Raw genomic sequence first — 17821 nt, forward strand, 5'->3', positions numbered from 1 at the left:
AAAGACCGAGAGACGAGGACATGAAGGAGATCATATGAGTTATCCCATCTTCCGAATGAGGGATGATCAAAGTAAGTATAATAATTATACTCTATTGAATGTCTTACGAATTCGTATTTTGATGTGGATTAAGAAAAATGATAAAAAAATCAGGTGGCTGTCCAAGCTCAACCCCAATAAAGCAGAGAAACGAGACAGGACAAAGTACCGCTGCTTCCACGAAGATAACAATTATACGATAGAAGAATGTCAACAACTAAAGGATGAGATTGAGAGGCTAATAAGGGGTGATACTCTTCGAAAATTCATCAGGAATAGCAGGAAAGAGAGGAGACTTGAGCTTGAGGAAATAACTCCAGAACCACTCCTGATCGAGAGCCTATAAGGTCATACATATAATAACAGAAGGATTTAGAGATGGTCAGGGAAAATAAGTAGATTACATATGTAATTGTTGATTTGGTAAGTTGAAAAATACTTCTCGAAGGTCATTCGCCCATAAATTTTATAAGCTAGCCAAGTTGGAGAGCTAAGTGATTCCCGAAAGGTAGACAAGACGACGCAAGCAATAAAGGCCAGTCAAGTTGTGCCATGTAACCAAAAAGACAAATAGTCACTTCGAATTTGAAGAATCGGAGACCAGCTGTGGACCTTTGATATTATTTAATAATCGCCTAAAGTAAGCCATGAGCTGTTGCCATGAGACAGGGCCATGTGGCAAGGATTTGGTAAGTGGAAAATGCAGTCCAGTCTAAGGGAAGGAAGATCCGGATACTTTAATGGCCGGTTCATCATTAAGACTCACACTTCTTCAATAAGGTGAGTCTTGACACGAAATTACTGCTAGTAAGCACAGTATAGCGTATCCCCATTACGCTTATAATTGTGGGATTACCAACCTATTAGCTGGTAATATCCCCGCATCATCGCTGAATAATAAAAAAAATGCTATATTTATTTATATCTAAAGAATCATAGAGACAATGTATGCTATTATCTCACACAAAAGTTTTAATTTATTTATTTCATTCGTTCTCTTTTTTCAGTATACTGAATTGAGTATTAGAATGGTTACCGTAGGCATCCACAACCTCACATTCTATTCTTTACAGTTTTAAGCCAATCACAGCGTAGCTCCCTTCTAACCATATCATCAATTTAATCTTTGTTATATTAGAAAAAAAAAATTTATTTTTATTAGTGAAAAATTTTGTTTTTGACCAATAAAATATTGGCTAATCCTTATATTTTTTATATTCAAATATGTTTTTAATGTTTAAAATTCCTACAAAAGCTAATTAAAATAAAATCATTTAGTACATGAGATCTTTGTTAGTTATATTGCACATTCAATTTATAATATAATATAGAAAATTATTGATTCTTAATAAAATTTATATGTTGTTTTTTAAGGAAATGGTTTTCTTTTTTTTTTTTTGAATTGGTTTTAGGGAAATGGTTTAAAAGTTTTTTATAGATTAATATGAATCGATTCTAATTATTTTATTGGAGAGTGAATAAATAATATAAAATAACCGTTATCATTAATAAATATTAACTCATAAGTTGAGAATTACAATATGAATCAAAATAAAGGTTTTTTTAAATTAAAGGGTCTATTTTAACTTATTTTTAAATTTAAAATATTTATAATAATTTATTTTAATAAATTTTATTAAATTTATTTTAATTATTTTTTAAAAAAGTTAGACCACTCACAGCTAAAATAGGCATTTTGCCTTTTTTTAACATAAAATTTGTTAAAATTAGAGGAAGGACAGCGCTTCTCATTTTTTATTATTTAATTAGTTTTTATGAAAATAAAAAAATTTATTAAAGAAGTAATTAGGGTTTGTGGGGGGTGGGAGAAGAAACGAGGGTTTGGAATATTTAAAGCGATACGGCCGCAGACTCTTTTCTTTGGACTCAGGAGCAGCGCAGCTCAGCGGAAGGCGGAAGCAGAGGGAGGAGAACACTCTTCACAGAATGGTGAGGTTTCTACATCTCTTCTTTTCGCTTCCACTTGCTTTTCAAGTTGATCCTCTACTTTATTTTCATCACGAAGCTTCTTCTCGCTTGCTTTGAAAATTTAGGTTTACAGCGAGATGAGCTGTAAATTTGTAGTTTCGCCTTGTTTGGGAAGATTTATTCAAAAGCTGTTCCTTTTTTCCATTTTTTGTTAGCTTGAGACTAGAAATGTTCTTTCTCCAAGTTTGGATTTTGAAGTGGAGGCACTATCTATCTGAACATATATTTGAAGTTAAACTGCTGATCCAGTTACTAGTATTAGAACACTTGGTGCACTGATCTTTACTTTTTGGTGCATTTCAGGCAAGAGGGCTGAAGAAACACTTGAAGAGGCTTAATGCCCCAAAGCATTGGATGCTTGACAAGCTTGGAGGTGCATTTGTATGTTGTCTAAACCTAGCGCCTTTTTGTTTTGGTATATATGTTATTATTGTCTATTATCTCTTATTCATTGTATATACATTGTTCTATGATTTACTGTGCAGGCCCCCAAACCATCATCTGGACCTCACAAGTCAAGGGAATGCTTGCCTTTGATCCTCATTCTGCGTAACAGGCTGAAATATGCTCTCACATATCGTGAAGTTATTGCAATTTTGATGCAGAGACATGTGCTTGTTGATGGGAAGGTTAGGACAGATAAGACTTACCCTTCGGGTTTCATGGGTATGTCACTTCACTATATTTATTTGTTTGTTTATTTAGTTTACCCTTGAGATTAGATCTTTATACATGAGGAATTGTTTTTATTTTTCATTATGTAACTGGGCCTTGGGGATATCTGGGTAGAGGCAATTAATAATTTCAGCTGCTAAAGCGTTTGGCCAGAGATGGTTGCTTTGGGAAATATTACATCTATTGGCACTGTCCAATGATTATGAAATTTGAGATCAGCAATATAGACTTCTTGTTAGGAGGTGGTCATTATATGTGATTGACATTGAGGACACCATATTAATGTGAAGTCTTCTTTATGTATTTTTATCCTTTGAACTATGTAATATTCATTTGCATCATATGCTGTGTTTTGTTCTCTATAAACAGATGTTGTGTCAATTCCCAAGACAAATGAGAACTTCCGCCTCCTTTATGACACTAAAGGACGCTTCCGTCTGCACTCTATCAGAGATGATGAGGCTAAGGTTTTTCTGTTCTTGTGCTTATTTCTTATGTGTGAAACATTTTGTATTCAGTTAATTTTGCGCTCTTATTTTTTTCATTTGAGAATGGTATGAATTATACATGTGGTTTTTTTCATGTTTGCTTTATAGCTTTGACGACTTCTTGATGCCATTATTTGTTAATGGTTTGCAGTTCAAGCTTTGCAAGGTTCGATCAGTTCAATTTGGCCAAAAGGGTATCCCTTACATAAATACCTATGACGGCCGCACCATCCGCTACCCAGATCCACTCATCAAGGCTAATGACACGATCAAGCTAGACCTTGATAGTAACAAGATTGCAGACTTCATCAAGTTTGATGTGGGAAATATTGTCATGGTCACTGGAGGAAGGAACAGGGGGCGAGTTGGAATTATAAAGAATAGGGAGAAGCACAAGGGGAGTTTCGAGACAATTCACATTCAAGATGCCACTGGCCATGAGTTTGCCACTCGCTTGGGCAATGTGTTCACTATTGGAAAGGGAAACAAACCATGGGTGTCTCTGCCCAAGGGCAAAGGTATCAAGTTGTCTATTATTGAGGAGGCTAGGAAGAGGCTCGCTGCAGCCCCAACTGTTGCGTAAAGATGTCTCGAATTATTGTCTTGGGTGTTCTATCAGGATGAGGGAAACTGTTAATTGCCTTTCATTTGGTGCACAAGAAATTTTTATGGGGACAATTTTGAACTATATTTGTCTCCATAATTTTTTACTGTATTTGTATTTCAATTTTAGTCACATTTTTCCTGTTACTGAGATGAAAATTAAGACTTTATGTTTGTCAGTCTTATGCTAGTATTTTTGAGTTTGTCGTGCCCTTAATGAGAGGCTTGTGCAAGCGTTGTGCTGTGTGCTGGACGGTTTTTTTAATTTAATTTTGCCAAAGCTAAACAAAAAAAGATTGAAATCTTAACTTTTCCCTAATTTAATTTTACCAAAGCTAAACAAAAGAAAATCTATTAGTTCCTATGCGGCACACATTTGATTTACAGTATTATATAGGTATCTATTGCATTTTTAATAAAATTGGTAAGTTTGTCCTTTATCATGGACAGATGATTTAAAATCTTTCCTTTAGATTTTTTTTTTTTAATCTACATCATAGATATTTTTATAAAACGAATTTAATTATTTCTTTAGAGATGAATAGATAATTTAAAGCAACTTAAAGATATCAATCATATGTAGAGAATTATAATATGGATCAAAATAAAGGCTTATTTATTTTTTAATTAAAAGGATTTATTTAACTCATTTTTAAAATATTTATTTAATTCACTTCAATAAATAAAAGTTTTATTTAAATTAAAAAAGTTTAGACCTCTCATGGCAAAATAGTCATTTTGCCTTTTCATTAACATAAATTTTGTAAAATTTGAGAGAGGGCGGTGCTTCTCATTTTTACTTATTTAATTAGATTTTATGAAATAAAAAAAAGGAAATAAAGTAATTAGGGTTTTGGGGTTGGAGGAGAAACGAGAGTTTGGAATATTTAAAGCCCTACAGCCGCAGACCCTTCCCTTGGGATTCAGCAGCAGAGCAACACAGCGGAAGGCGGAAGTAGAGGGAGGAGAACGCTCTTCAGAGAATGGTAAGGTTTTTACATCTCTTCTTTTCGCTTCCACTTGTTTTTCTAGTTGATCCTCTATTTTACTTTCATGACTGAACTTATTCTCGCTTGCTTAGAAAATTCAGGTCTACAGCAAGAAGAGTGTAAATTTGTAGTTTTGCCTTGTTCTGGGAAGATTTATGTAAAAGCTGTTTATTTTTACCCTTTTTCCCCCTTTTTGTAGTTTCGGACTAGAAATCTTCTTTCTCCAAGTTTAGATTTTGAAATATGTAGTAATCCAAATTAATAAAACGGTGATCCAACGGTAACATGCAGTGTGAGCTCCAAGTTGTTGGTAGTGAAAAGGTTGTTAGGCTAGCATCATCTATTAGTTACTTTGGGGGGGGGACTTGTAACTATTGTTAGTCTTCAGCAATGAATAGGGCTGTAGTCGTTCATGTGAGAATATTGTGGAAAATTGTTAATGAGATTAGTGTGGTTCTTGGAGCCATTGTGATTCTTTAGTTGTTTTCTTGCTGTTTCTTGATTTAGTCTCTAGTTTCCATCAATTGGTAATTCTTTTCAGGACTTCTATTTTCTTGATTCAATTATTTCTTCATCTTTCTCGTAAATTTTATTTCTCATTGCATTGAGAATCATGGATCACATTTCTCTTGAAATCACAAGAACAAGGTCAGAGTTGGATGATAGAAGATGTGAGGGTTTATGTTTATGGTTTTAAGAAACCTATTCATTGAGCCACAATTGTGACAAGGCACCATTATTTGTGACCATTATTGATGATGAAGTAGATTAAGAAGATGGGAATCTAGAGATTGCAGAGGAGTTATCTGTTGTAATTTCTGATGTAATCAGACCTGAATCTGAGTCACAATTAGTAGCTGTTGAAACCTTGTGAACCTGCTCTTCATAAAGTCATGGCAATGAATTCAGCTGACAGCCTGCAGGATGAGATCGTGGAAGTGGGGCTTGCTGAGAATTCAAAGTCAAGGGGGCCCATGAAAGCTAGAAAAGTGAAGGATTTGGGAAAATTGGGGAGTGGAGATGAGGTGGCACCTTTGATTGATTGAACCATATCCTCTTTCGAGAAGAAAATTAAATGGGAATGTGGAGTTTGTGCAAGAGGAGATAGCGGAGTGTCTTTAATGTTTATAGGTGTTGGTGAAGCATTTGCCAAACAGTTGGATGATAGTCCCAATGCCAGCTGTCCTTGGAAAAGTTCTTTGTAGTGTATTTTTGATAATTTGGTTCTTTTGCAATTTCTATTGCTTCCTATTGTTGCTGCATTTGCTACTGAGCAAATATGGTTTCTTGGGATTCAATAGTTAGTTGTGACTTTACTTCTGGAGAAAAAGATTTGACGTTAGAAGGCATAAATAGGTTGAAATTTTATTTGGGAAAAATCAAATGCAAGATGAACAAGTGTTGAGACAAGACCCGACTGGACATTTGGAAATTAATAATTAATAAAATGCAAGATGGAGCTCTGTAAATTGCAAAAAGATTCAATTGGGCATTTGGAAATGATAAAATTCAAGGTGAAGTACTTCAAATTGCAAAAGAATTCAACTTCAGTTGGGTATTTGGGAATGATCAAATGCAAGATGAAACAAAGCTATGCCAACCCACAAGAATTTTGTCTCAGTTGGGAAGAAAAATCTAGAAAATGCAATTTGGAGTATGCTGTAGATATTCAATTGAGGCTCCTGCATTTACTTCTTGAGGACAAAGAGCTTTCGCTTGGGGAGTATTGTTTAATCCAAAGTAATAAAATGGGGATCCAACAGTGACATGCAGAGTGAGCTCCAATTTGTTATGGTAGTTACAGGTTGTTAGGCGTGTGCGATTTGTTAGTTACTCGGGCGGGAACTTGTAACCATTGTTAGTGTTTAGCTATAAATAGGGCTGTAGTCATTCATATGAGAATATTCTGGAAATTTTTTAATGACATGAGCGTGCTTCTTGGAGCCATTGTGTTTTTTTAGTTGCTTCCATTTTTGTATCACAACAAAGTGGAGGCCCTATTTATCTGAACGTATATTTAAATTGTTGCTGATCCGGTTACTAATATTAGAATAATATCCTTGACTAATTGCTGTAGCTTTCCATTGATCTTTACTTTTTGGTGCATTTCAGGCAAGAGGGCTGAAGAAACACTTGAAGAGGCTTAATGCCCCAAAGCATTGGATGCTTGACAAGCTTGGAGGTGCATTTGTATGTTGTGTAAACCTTGTGTCTATTTTTTTTGGTATATATATTATTATTGTCTATACTCTCTTATTCATTGAATATACGTTGTTCTATGATTTGCTGTGCAGGCCCCCAAACCATCATCTGGACCTCACAAGTCAAGGGAATGCTTGCCTCTGATCCTTATTCTGCGTAACAGGCTGAAATATGCTCTCACATATCGTGAAGTTATTGCTATTTTGATGCAGAGACATGTTCTTGTTGATGGGAAGGTTAGGACAGATAAGACTTACCCTTCGGGTTTCATGGGTATGTCACTTCACCTTGATCACTATAGCTCGTTTATTTTTTTATTTGTTTATTTAGATTTTCCTTGAGATTTGATCTCCACACAAGAGGAATTGTTTTTATTTTTCATTATGAATTGGGGCTTGGGGATTTATGTTTATAGACAATTAATGATTTTAGCTACCAAAATGTTTGGCCAGAGATGGTTGCTATGGGAAATATGGCACATTTATTAGCAGTGTAGAATGATTATGAAATTTGAGATCAGCAATATAGACTTCTTCTTGGGAGGTGGTCATTATATGTGATTTATGTTGTGGACACCATATTAATGTGAAGCCGTCTTTATATATTTTTATCCTTTGAATGATGTAATATTCATTTGTATCATATGCTGTGTTTTGTTCTCTATGAATAGATGTTGTGTCAATTCCCAAGACAAATGAGAACTTCCGCCTTCTATATGACACTAAAGGACGCTTCCGTCTGCACTCCATCAGAGATGATGAGGCTAAGGTTTTTCTGTTCTTTTGCTTATTTCTTATGTTTGAACATTTTATTCTTCAGTCACATTTTGCATTTTTTTTATTTCATTTCAGACAACTATGTTATAGGAGTTGTTTTTTTCATGTTTGCTTGACAGCTTTGACTTCTTGATTCCATTATTTGTTAATGGTTTGCAGTTCAAGCTTTGCAAAGTTCGATCAGTTCAATTTGGCCAAAAAGGTATCCCTTACATAAACACCTATGATGGGCGCACCATCCGCTACCCAGATCCACTTATCAAGGCTAATGACACCATCAAGCTAGACCTAGAGAGTAACAAGATTGCAGACTTCATCAAGTTTGATGTGGGAAATATTGTCATGGTCACTGGAGGAAGGAATAGGGGGCGAGTTGGAATTATAAAGAATAGGGAGAAGCACAAGGGGAGTTTCGAGACAATTCACATTCAAGATGCCACTGGTCATGAGTTCGCCACTCGTTTGGGCAATGTATTCACTATTGGAAAGGGAAACAAACCATGGGTGTCCCTTCCCAAGGGCAAGGGTATCAAGTTGTCAATTATTGAGGAGGCTAAGAAGAGGCTTGCAGCAGCCCCAACTGTTGCCTAAAGATTTCTTGAATTATTGTCTTGGAAGTTCTCCCATGATGAGGGAAATTGTTAGTTGCTTTTCATTTGGTGCACAAGAGATTTTTATGTGGACAGTTTTGAATTATATTTGTCTCCATAACTTTTAACTGTTTTTGTATTTCAATTTAGTCACAAAATTTTCCCGTTACTGAGATGAAAAGTAAGCCTTTATGTTTGTCAGTGTTATGCTAGCTTTTTTGAGTTTTTCCGGACCTTGACGAGGGTTTTGTTCTAGCGTTATGTTTTGGGTAGCAGAATTGATATTCTAGTACAGAAGCTATAGCAGGTTTGAAGCTTGCAAAGATTTGTGGCCACGCTTAACTTCTGTTTATTATTCATTGTTGAAAATTTTCAATAATTTTTTCTTTTCTTTTGTTCTTGTATTTCTTATCATCTGTTTTATTGATTTCACATGGTTTAAAATCATGTTACACCAAAGGGCAACGGTTAGTTGCTACACTATGGAGCAAAGAGAGATTGGTGAAATTTTTTTTCTGCACCCTCCGTTTGGAAAAATTATTCAATTGGATTTTTTTATTATAAAATTATTGTGTGAAATAAAAGAATTTATAATTTTATAGTTTAAATTTTTTTTATTATATATGAATTTTATAAGAATTTATTTAAATTTATTTCTTGTAAAATTAGGTAAATGAGAGGAAAAAAAATATTTTTTATATTTAATTATTATTTTAAAAAATTATGATAAATTTATAGTTGATAGTGCAATAAAATCTATTTTCGTTTAAAATAACATAATTTTTCCTTTAAAAAATATTTGACTAATGTTTTTAAATAAATCAAATGTCAGAAAATCTTTTCATTTTTTTGAATTTTTTTTAAAACAAATAATTTTTCATCCGTGAACGTTTATTATCGACAGAATCTACAGGGTAAGATGTTTCAAAAGCAATAGCAGGATAAGAATAGACTTGGGTGCAGTTAACGAGACGACGGCAACTTCGAAGTTTCGCACCAACTTAAATCAAAGCATCGGCGTTAGAGTTGAACAATATCATCCAAAAATCGATTCTGAAAATTTCAAATTTCTCAATAACAATGAAGAGGGGAGGAGGAGCTCAAAATGCTAACTGGTACAGTCTCACTTTTCCAAAGAGATTATTCAAAGAGTAACCATCAACATACACCTGCATATGCAAGCAAACAAGCAAACGCAGGCATGCTTTTCTAATAATTACGAGGAAAGGAGAAAGCACAAGATTGCTCTTCAAAGGAAAAAAAACATATAGTTACATGAGAAGCCTAAAATATCCATCACCAAGGCCTAAAATAGCATTTGCGATTACACAGAATAATTACAATAACTATCATCCAAACCTACTTGCAGAGTGTCATCAACCACAGCTATGCAAGTATCAATATCAATTATATGCTGAAGGTCGGGGTCTTGGTGGCACGTAAAAAGAGTTGCCAATGTCTATTGAAGTGTGCAAAAATGGGTTCCATCTATCAAAAACAATCCGTCCACCTCGACCCATTCTTCCATGAAATCTGTAAGTAGGTGTAGATGCAAAATTCTTTGATGTAGAATCTACTGGGGGCACAATGCCCGCAGCTCCCAACTTTTCTGGAACAAGAGGTTTTGTGAACAACAGAACTGGCTCCAGAGGATCCTGCATTTACTCCAAAATATAAAATCCACCTATGATATGGATAATCCAAGATAATGAAGTTAGATTACACCAAGTCAATGGCAATTTGCAGCTGCTAAGCCTTTCAAAGAGTTAGGAGTACCATTTTATAGCACATTCTAGAATGGAAAAGATCTGTGTGTACCATTTTATTAAGCCAACCATAAGGTGTATGTCGCCTCTTAAACTCCTGCTTCATGCTTCCTGCAGGCACTGTAAGAATAGAATCTATTAGAGGAGAATTTTGAACTGCAGCAGGTTGGGCACGTGGACGACTATTTGCTAGGTCATCCGAATCCACGAATTCATCTTCACTTGAGGCAAACTTGGAAGACAGAGGTGCGAATCCAGGAAGAGCCAAACTGTATTCAAGGAGCTCAGTTTCATGCTGAGAATAAGCCAAAACACCAATCAATTAGAAGTTTCAAGCAAGGCAGTAGGCTAAATGGCACGCGAAAAAAGAAGCTTACTTTCACCATCAATCAGTCTCTTGCTTAGAATCAAAACGTTGGTTATGTGAAAAAATAACAGTAGAAATTCTATAGTGACAACATTATTTGGATCCAAGGGAAAACAAGAATAATTAGATTACCAACAATAAAAAAAGAATCTTTTACCATGCAGATGAAAACCTATGAGACACCATGCCTAGAGGCTACATGTGCCCAGTTCAGTTACACATAATGTGAAGGACTACCATTGGTCTGAGAATATTTGCTTCTCAGGCTACATTGTGTTGTTTTTTTCTTTTGGGGAAGTTCTTCTCTATTTCTTTCAAATTCATTTCATAAAATGGTTTTGGAGTTTTTAGTGCTATGGAACTCTTACAGTTCTACCAACATTATTAACAATATGCCATTCATTGTGAAAAAAAGTATAAGAGTAATATAAAGCCAAATAAACACCATAGCTATGGGCAGCATTATTAACAACTATTAGCAACTAAAGATGATCATCATTTACCCTTTTTCTAGGATAGTGTCCATCAAAAGCTACGGGGAAAAAAAAAAGACAATCCAGTAAAAGAAAAGGGAAAATTAGAAAAGAAAAAGAAAACACAGATTATACATGTGGTAACCCGAACAGACCTTGTACTTCATTTGGATCCTTTGGAGGCTCACTTCGGTCTCCATTGCCTCTCTTTTTTTCTCCTCCCGCTGTATGCATATTTATTTGCAGCCGATGAGTGCTACTCTAGACAATGAAATCATTTAAAATTCTGAGATATTCAGTATTTTTCGATAAGACATCACCTTAATCAGAGACTCGAGTATTGTCTTAGCTTGGTTGAGGTTTCGCCTAACCTAAAAACAATAAACCCAAAAGCAACTTAAAATGCAAATATTCAGTAACAAGTATGAGAAGAAATCTAATTTATTTCATTTGTTTGTTTGGAAAAGTAAATTCATCAACAATGATCGTCACCAGTTCACTACGACAGAATCAACAAAATCCACAAAAGCAACAAGGGGCTTTTCCTCTCTCTTAAAGGTTCTTCCTTTTCAAGTCCTCCAAACAAATTAACAAATGCAAATGGATCAAAAGAACAATTTTATTTTTTTTGTAAAAGGTGCAGAAAATAGTAAATCACTTGATGCACTGTGATGGGAGTAGGAAATCCAATTTTTTTCAGCTATTGGCATTTCCAAAGTTAACAATGAGTTTGATTCAAAGATGGATATAGAATGTCCACGGTTAAAATCTTCCTCAAGTGCTACTGACAGCTAAAAAAATGTGACGTTATTGGTGGCACTGACCACAAAACACAGCAGATAAATCATTTCAATCTGGAATGAAAATTATTATTCATTGAGATTTATTCCACATCCTAATTAACAACCAACAATGATGTATAGAAGAAATATCAGTTCTGACCTGGCGAAGCTTTTCAAATGACTGTACATTATTTTCCCTCCTTTGCATCTGTACAAGAGAACAGTGACTTAACAAACATACAAATGAATGAAATTATGCAAGGATTACATGATGAATATCTATTAATCAAAATTCACCCAACAACTTCATAAAATGTAAAATCTCCTACCCTTCTTGTGTGGAGTCTGTGAGCTTTCTCCCTTGGCCTGAAGACATTGTATGGATTGGTGTCATTAACTGGGGGAGGAGGCTGTTACCAGAGGGGGAAAAACACAGAGATAGAAACAAACAATAAATACATGCATACATGTAAATGCAGAAAAAAGAGATAAATCATCATTTTTTAACATCTCATAATCAGCCTCAAGCAATTTTTTATAACAAGATATCGAGGCTGCTTCTTACAATGGTAACAATTATGACCAAATCATTGCAAAAGCTGAGATCATTCAGTCACATTAATCACAAGCAAATTTAGCAAAATCCTAAAATTATTAAATTAAGTCTTACCAAGCTAGAAAGACCAAAAATACAGATCACAATTAAGTGGATTCAGAAATGAACATTTTCTACTGTAGCCCAGTTGCTTGGACTAGATTGTGGGAACCTTATGTTGTACAATTGCAAATCGAAGAGTTTTATATCATGCAATGTCTTAACTCCATAAGAACTAAGAGCATCCTTTGTTTAGCAGTAGCTTTCAGCAGCGTGCAGTCTGCATTCAAATGGCTATGTGATTGTAGTCAACATTGAACTGATTAATTCAGCAGCTGAGGAAATGTTCCTATTATAAAATTACTGGTAAACAATTTTTTTTGTTACATATTATATGACAATTTATGTTATATGCAAATGAGTTCTCTTTAAATCAATCTTTTAGCAATATAGACAACTAAAATATACAAATACTGAATCCAATATTTTTATATTCTAATTGAGGAAAATTACTTATTCACCCTAGAGTTATATTAAAATTAACACATATGTCCCTTTATTTTTAAAATTCAAAATACTTTTAGTCCGTATATTTTTTATTTTGTCAAATTAAAATCCATCCAATTTTTTGTTAATTGTATGATAAATTATCTAAATACTAATAAAGATATACTGCTCTTTCCACCTTAGATTATGTTAAAATTGACACTTGCATCTCTCGATTTATAGTCCCTATCTTTTGACTTATCAAGTTTTTAATTTTTAATTTTTATTTTTATAAAAAAATACATTGTCTTTTAATATGGACATAGGGATACCTTCAGTTTGACAAAGTCATAATACAGGTACTAAACTGTTCAGGTTTTGATAAAAAAAAAAAAAAGAAACTGTTCAGGTTTAAAAAATAGAGAAACGTGTGTATGTGTTAATTTTGATATAACTCAAGGAAAAAAAAGTTGCCCTATAATTAATTAATTTTATAATTTTTGATTATTTGTTTGGCTACTTAAATGTATGTTTATAATAAAAAGGTTAAAACCTTAAATTATTTATAAGCATTTTTGTAATTATTTTGAAATTCAATGGCATATTTTCCTGAAAGCAAACCTTTGATTCCAAAAGTTCCTTAACTACACAGTTTTTGCAGCTTTTAGCTAGAAAAATCAAAAGCCAAGTTTTAAGATTGCAATTGCTACCTTTTGTTTATCAAATGCCACAGTCTAGCTGTCTAGCAATTGAAGTTTCAACCGCCAAACACTAGCTCGAAAAGTTAAACCAAATGAGCAATGAGGTCCAAATGTTGAAATGAGCATGTGGATATGTTATATAATATACAGAAAAGAAATATTATGATGAGATACACAATTTTCCCATTTTTTTAGAATACAATTGCACATATAATCACAAAAATTTTTAATTGATTTGATGAATTAATTAAGGCTTTGTTTCTTTCATATAAACTATTTATCGCATTTTTTGGTGTTTGGTTTTATAGGAAAATTAGTAAAAAATATCACTTCCCTTCATGTTGGGAAAGCTAAGTAATTTCCTATTTGAATCCATTAGTCATCAACTGTCATCATCACCTATTGCCAGTCGGTAAAAACCATAATTGCCATTTCTAGTGCATTTTTTTATCTTGTTATGCTACAAATGGGGACAAAGGAATCATGATTTTCCCTCATTAAATTAAAATTTATTTCAGTAAAATATTTCCAAATGCTAGAAAATCATTTCAAGCTCATTTTTACATTTACAATCAAATATGAGAAAATATATAGGCTTCTAGTAAAAATTGCAGGGTAGGGGAAGAGAGAGAGAGAGAGAGAGAGAGAGAGAGAGAGAGAAGAGGGAGCATAGTCTTTACAATCAGACAATTTTAGTCTAACAACATAAGATGTCTTAAATCATGTACCAACTACCAATAAACACATTTTGAATATTATTCCAGCAGTGAAGCGTAACACAGAAATTCTGTACAAAGCAAGTGATTACACTAACCTGCAAGCGTCTCAAAATAGGCTTCTGCCATCTTTCGCGCTGGCCCAAATAGGAAAAAGATGAAGCCACTAAATGATTTGGTTTTTAAAAGAGAAATAAGGAAAGAGAAATATAAAAATCTTTAGGTTATGATGTAGACAACAATGAAACCCGAGCAATACAAGAAATCCCAGGGAAATATCAACAAAAAGTATTGCGAACATAAATTTAAAATAAAAATTAAAAATTAAATAGAAGAGCAAGAACACTTCTACTGACGCATCAATAACAAAAAAAAGATAAAAAAAACCTGTCCTGTTCAACTTGGACTCTGCAAAAAATAGTAGTGCCTCGTGCAAGGTAGAATGATAAGCATGTATAGAAATTTCCCATATGCACAGAAAAAGATAAGTGGCTACACCAACATTATAAACATTGTGTTAATATGTAAGCATGGGAGTGGATCAGTAGGAACAATTTGGACATATGAGGATGAGCTGTACAAGGTTACAAACATGCATACCTTCAACCAAGCTAGGTTGAACTAGCCAAAAGCCATAAAGTTTTGATAAATAATTAATATATTGCTTCATTTTCATGATCACGAAGACCATATAGCAATGTGAGTTCTTAACACGCCAACAAATCAAGGATCTCATTCCATGTCATTCTTTCCACAAATTATCCACTAATACAACTAAATATGCAGTATCCCACTAGTGTCTCTCCTTTTCCAAACCTATGTCAAATTTATTGCAAATCTTCCAGCATTCTTTAAATTATCAGGGGAAAAGATTTTTTTGGCCTAAACCAAAAGCCAAAAGAAGAAAAAGGAGAAAAATGTATTTGATATTGAATTTCTTATAATTTCAAAAGGCTAACATGTAATTCATACCTTTTCCTTCCAATAATTATAAACAGACTGTAAAGCTGCATATCTGATGGATGGAGCTTGAGCTTGCATGGCCTAGATATGGATGAGAAATTAATTATACAAAAACCCAAAACAATAAATTAAAACAGAAGGCATCAGTATAATGATTTGGCAATCAATCATTCTAAATGAAAGCATCAATTGTCAAACAACCATAACAAATAAAAGATTAGAAAAAAAGCAGGGGATTTCACTCTCAAGCTCTTCTGCTCATAAATCCATCTTTTGTCAGATAATCACTCTGAGTATCAAAATGCATGAAATTGAAGCCACTGTTATGGAAAGATGTGATATGAATTTGCAAGGAAAATCAAACCTGTACATTTTTCATTGCCAAACCTAAATATGATACTTCATAGTCGTTGTAGATATTGTGAATGCAAAAGATTATGAGTGAAAATTAGCATCGAAATTTGCAAGGAACCACCCAATGAAATCAACGAATCACCTCAATTGCAGAATCAAGTTGAAGAAGTACAGGGATTGGTGAGGCAAGAGTGGGGGTTATAACCCCTGCTCTTTCCCGAGCTTTATGATCCAATACTTCCAACTTGAAAAGAAGATTTTCAAACCTAAAATAACGTGAAAAGCAGATTTTCAAACAAACGATAAAAGAAGCCAAAGAAAGTTCCAAGTGAATCAACAATCTAATACTAAAAGGAAATTGTATAGAAGTAAAAAATATCAGTTTAAACACCCTATTATTCAGGCAGTTGAAAGGTAAGCAAGCAGTATCCACTTAACACCATATTGTCACTTAACCCCCTGGTTAGGGATTCCTAGTATTAGTTCATAGTTAATACATTTAGAGATGCTTTATTTTTTCCAGAGCCATGGGTAATTCCAATCGCCGAAATGCTTGGCTTATTTTTTTCGCCAAGGGACCAGGTTAGAGACATAACCCTTTCAGCTTTCTTGATATAAATAGGCAGAGAAATTTAAATAATTGATTACTTACCTTTCAGGTGACAGATTCTTCCTATCTTTATTGAAGTCTTGAAGCCAATCCTCATCCTCATTGTCGAGATCGTATTCAACAAACTCCCCAAGCTCCGCTCGAGCTGCAAATGATTGAATGGAGTTTGATCATTTCATACAGACGCAAATCTACATAAATGATTGTTTTGGTGAATTGCAGTTAACAACCTCCCCTTGCACGTAGATAGGATGTGGGTTGTGCGAAAGTGCGGGCATAGTCTCTTTCATATGTATCAACAACAACAAATTCAGGAGTGGGTATTTCAGAAGCTAGTTTCTTGGTTGGAATGTGGTGCACCTAAAGAAAGAAACGTTGAAATCAATTGAAGAATATGCATCCTTATCGATAAACATATGGGACGTTTATTTAATTGTTACACAGGAAGTCTTTAGGAAACAAAGCTACTATCATTATTTTAAAGAAAGAATAAAATAAATTAATAAAAAAAAAAAAGAAGAAGAAGAAGAAGGGAGTACCTCGTTATCAGGCTCAACAGCAGCAATTCGGAGGAGCTGAGAGTTGCGAGTAGAAGTGGGAGTGTCATCTTCTTCAAAATCCTTCACAGACTTCACAATTGGAAGCTTCTTGTGAATATCTAACGGCCGCGGCCTGAATGAAAGCCTACTCATTATCTCTTATGCATGTGTGATTCCTGGATTCTCACTGCCTAGGCCAGTCCATGAAGAAATCAAATCAAACAGGAAATAACTAACTGCAGCTGGAACTAGGTGAAATTAAGGACAATGAGCCATAAGGAATTTAGCTGAACGTGAATGACGCAAACCCCTTGCTAATTTCTGTAGAATGTGACTAGGGTTTAATACAAGAAATATTGCAGAGAAGGAAAATTATCCGTTGTTTTACGATTTATCTCTTCTGCCGGAATGTGTGTTAGGGCTTTGTGAGAATAATAAATATATCTGAAATCAAAAAAATTGCTCGTGTAAGAAGCTCAGCATCATGCAAAACAAATCGTTACGCCGACGAGAGGGAGATGCTTTATGGGTTCCAACTTCCAACTTCCAAATCATGCTCCGGCTGCCCGCGGGCATGATAATACATTATTGGGCCGGTTCCCGTCGGTAAACCCGGCCTAAACTCTTTTTGGGTCCGCTTTGCTGGGCGTTTGGTTTACATGTACAAATCAAAATTGAAAATGAGAGCGAATGTAATCTTGCCATATATATATTATGTAAAATTAAATTGCAGAAATGATTTTGGAGTATTGAAATTGATATATATGCAGGTTAGAATTTGATCGGTTTGATTTTCAATCAAATCGAATCGAATAAATTAAAAATTAAAATTTTAATATTTATATAAATTGAAACAAATCTATTTTAATAAAAAATTAAATTAAATTAAACTGGTTTGATTCGATTCGATTCAATTTAGTTTGATCGGTTTAAATTTTTAATAATTATTTTATTTTTTACTTTTATTTTTAGTAAAAATATTTTAATTTTAATATAATATAATCTCTTTATATTATTGAAAATAATATACTATTATCACTAATCCATTCGATTTAATTTTTTTAATTTTTTTAATCAAAATTAAATTGAATTAAAATAACCGAATTTTTTAAAATTAA

At 33.8% G+C, this 17821-nt stretch overlaps 3 protein-coding genes across 4 annotated transcripts; 2 read left to right on the top strand and 1 right to left on the bottom strand.

The window, feature by feature from the left end:
• The first annotated feature begins 1837 nt into the window (after window positions 1-1837).
• On the top strand, window positions 1838-3973 carry LOC110601286 (40S ribosomal protein S4-1). The gene is made up of 5 exons (XM_021738369.2): window positions 1838-1989; window positions 2332-2409; window positions 2514-2694; window positions 3073-3170; window positions 3343-3973. The coding sequence occupies exons 1-5, from the start codon at window positions 1987-1989 to the stop codon at window positions 3772-3774; spliced, it is 792 nt and encodes a 263-aa protein (XP_021594061.1). The 5' UTR covers window positions 1838-1986; the 3' UTR covers window positions 3775-3973.
• A 652-nt stretch (window positions 3974-4625) lies between these two features.
• On the top strand, window positions 4626-8520 carry LOC110601285 (40S ribosomal protein S4-1). The gene is made up of 5 exons (XM_021738368.2): window positions 4626-4780; window positions 6896-6973; window positions 7078-7258; window positions 7656-7753; window positions 7921-8520. The coding sequence occupies exons 1-5, from the start codon at window positions 4778-4780 to the stop codon at window positions 8350-8352; spliced, it is 792 nt and encodes a 263-aa protein (XP_021594060.1). The 5' UTR covers window positions 4626-4777; the 3' UTR covers window positions 8353-8520.
• A 1007-nt stretch (window positions 8521-9527) lies between these two features.
• Window positions 9528-17261, bottom strand: LOC110601672. Of its 2 annotated transcripts, XM_021738897.2 has the most exons (12): window positions 16704-17261; window positions 16395-16524; window positions 16207-16309; window positions 15697-15820; window positions 15210-15281; window positions 14336-14374; window positions 12069-12149; window positions 11900-11947; window positions 11278-11328; window positions 11113-11181; window positions 10170-10412; window positions 9528-10006 (listed from the first exon to the last, which is right to left on the bottom strand). In XM_021738897.2, exons 1-12 carry the CDS (start codon window positions 16854-16856, stop codon window positions 9755-9757), a joined length of 1365 nt encoding a protein of 454 aa, XP_021594589.1. In that variant the 5' UTR covers window positions 16857-17261; the 3' UTR covers window positions 9528-9754. The 2 variants fall into 2 exon arrangements, with proteins under 2 accessions (XP_021594589.1, XP_043807021.1); XM_043951086.1 differs by lacking the exon at window positions 14336-14374.
• Between the last annotated feature and the right edge of the window lie 560 nt (window positions 17262-17821).

This window comes from Manihot esculenta, chromosome 15, assembly GCF_001659605.2.
Source record: "Manihot esculenta cultivar AM560-2 chromosome 15, M.esculenta_v8, whole genome shotgun sequence".
Taxonomy (NCBI): Eukaryota; Viridiplantae; Streptophyta; class Magnoliopsida; order Malpighiales; family Euphorbiaceae; genus Manihot; species Manihot esculenta.